Source organism: Chaetura pelagica, unplaced genomic scaffold (assembly GCF_000747805.2).
Source record: "Chaetura pelagica isolate M959 unplaced genomic scaffold, ChaPel_1.0 scaffold414, whole genome shotgun sequence".
Taxonomy (NCBI): Eukaryota; Metazoa; Chordata; class Aves; order Apodiformes; family Apodidae; genus Chaetura; species Chaetura pelagica.
In genome coordinates, this window is record NW_009952976.1 from 419,583 (window position 1) to 420,306 (window position 724).

At 59.8% G+C, this 724-nt stretch overlaps 1 protein-coding gene across 1 annotated transcript in view; it reads left to right on the plus strand.

Moving 5' to 3' along the window:
* The first annotated feature begins 397 nt into the window (after positions 1-397).
* RBX1 (ring-box 1, E3 ubiquitin protein ligase) overlaps positions 398-724 on the plus strand; it is an 11,088-nt gene continuing 10,761 nt past the window's right edge. Inside the window, exon 1 of the mRNA XM_009996370.1 lies at positions 398-571. Coding sequence (XP_009994672.1) covers positions 398-571 — 174 coding nt within the window. The remainder of the gene's footprint in view (positions 572-724) is intronic.

Genomic DNA, 724 nt, shown 5'->3' on the forward strand with positions numbered 1-724 from the left:
CCCCATCCCAGCAGGCACTGAATCACAGGTAAAAGCCACATGCATGCAGCAAGATGGGTAGGTTGGAGGTACACTGGGACTGTGCTGCTCGGCCCCAATGCTTATGATCAGTACAACACAGATACTGCTTGCCTGTGTACATGCAAAGAAATGCCCTTTCTCCCTCCACCTTCCTGCATCCGAGTGTAAACACGGATTTGAAAGCACCGATTCTGCAGAGAGACGGCAGGTCTGCCAGGCCGCGCAGAGCTGGGTGACACTCCAGGCCCTGCTGTTGTGCTGCTGGGGAGAATCTTCCCCTCACTCCCCACGCCCCGAGGACAACTATCACTGACCTTCCCAGAAAGGCACTCTGAGCTGTACAAACGGAAAGGGGAAGTTCCCAGCTGGAACTCCCATGCCCGTTGTCTTCGTCTTCGCGGAAACACAGAGCGCTCGGGCGGCTCTAGCCCTGCCAACAAACCCCACGCCGTTTATAACTGTTGTCAGCCTAATTCACGCGCTGGAAGCCCGCGAAGCGCGCGGCCTGCCTCTGGCCGCTTTGGCGTCCCATTTAAAAGAACCAACAGCGGCAACACCAGCGACCCCGCGCCGTTCTGCGCCGGCGGGAGATCAATTAACGGGAAGCGAATAAAACCCCCACTCAGGGCCGGAGCCCTTCGGTTCGGAGCAGGAGGAGCCGCGGGGCCGGTCCCAGTTCCTTCCCCACCCCCCGCCCGGCCCC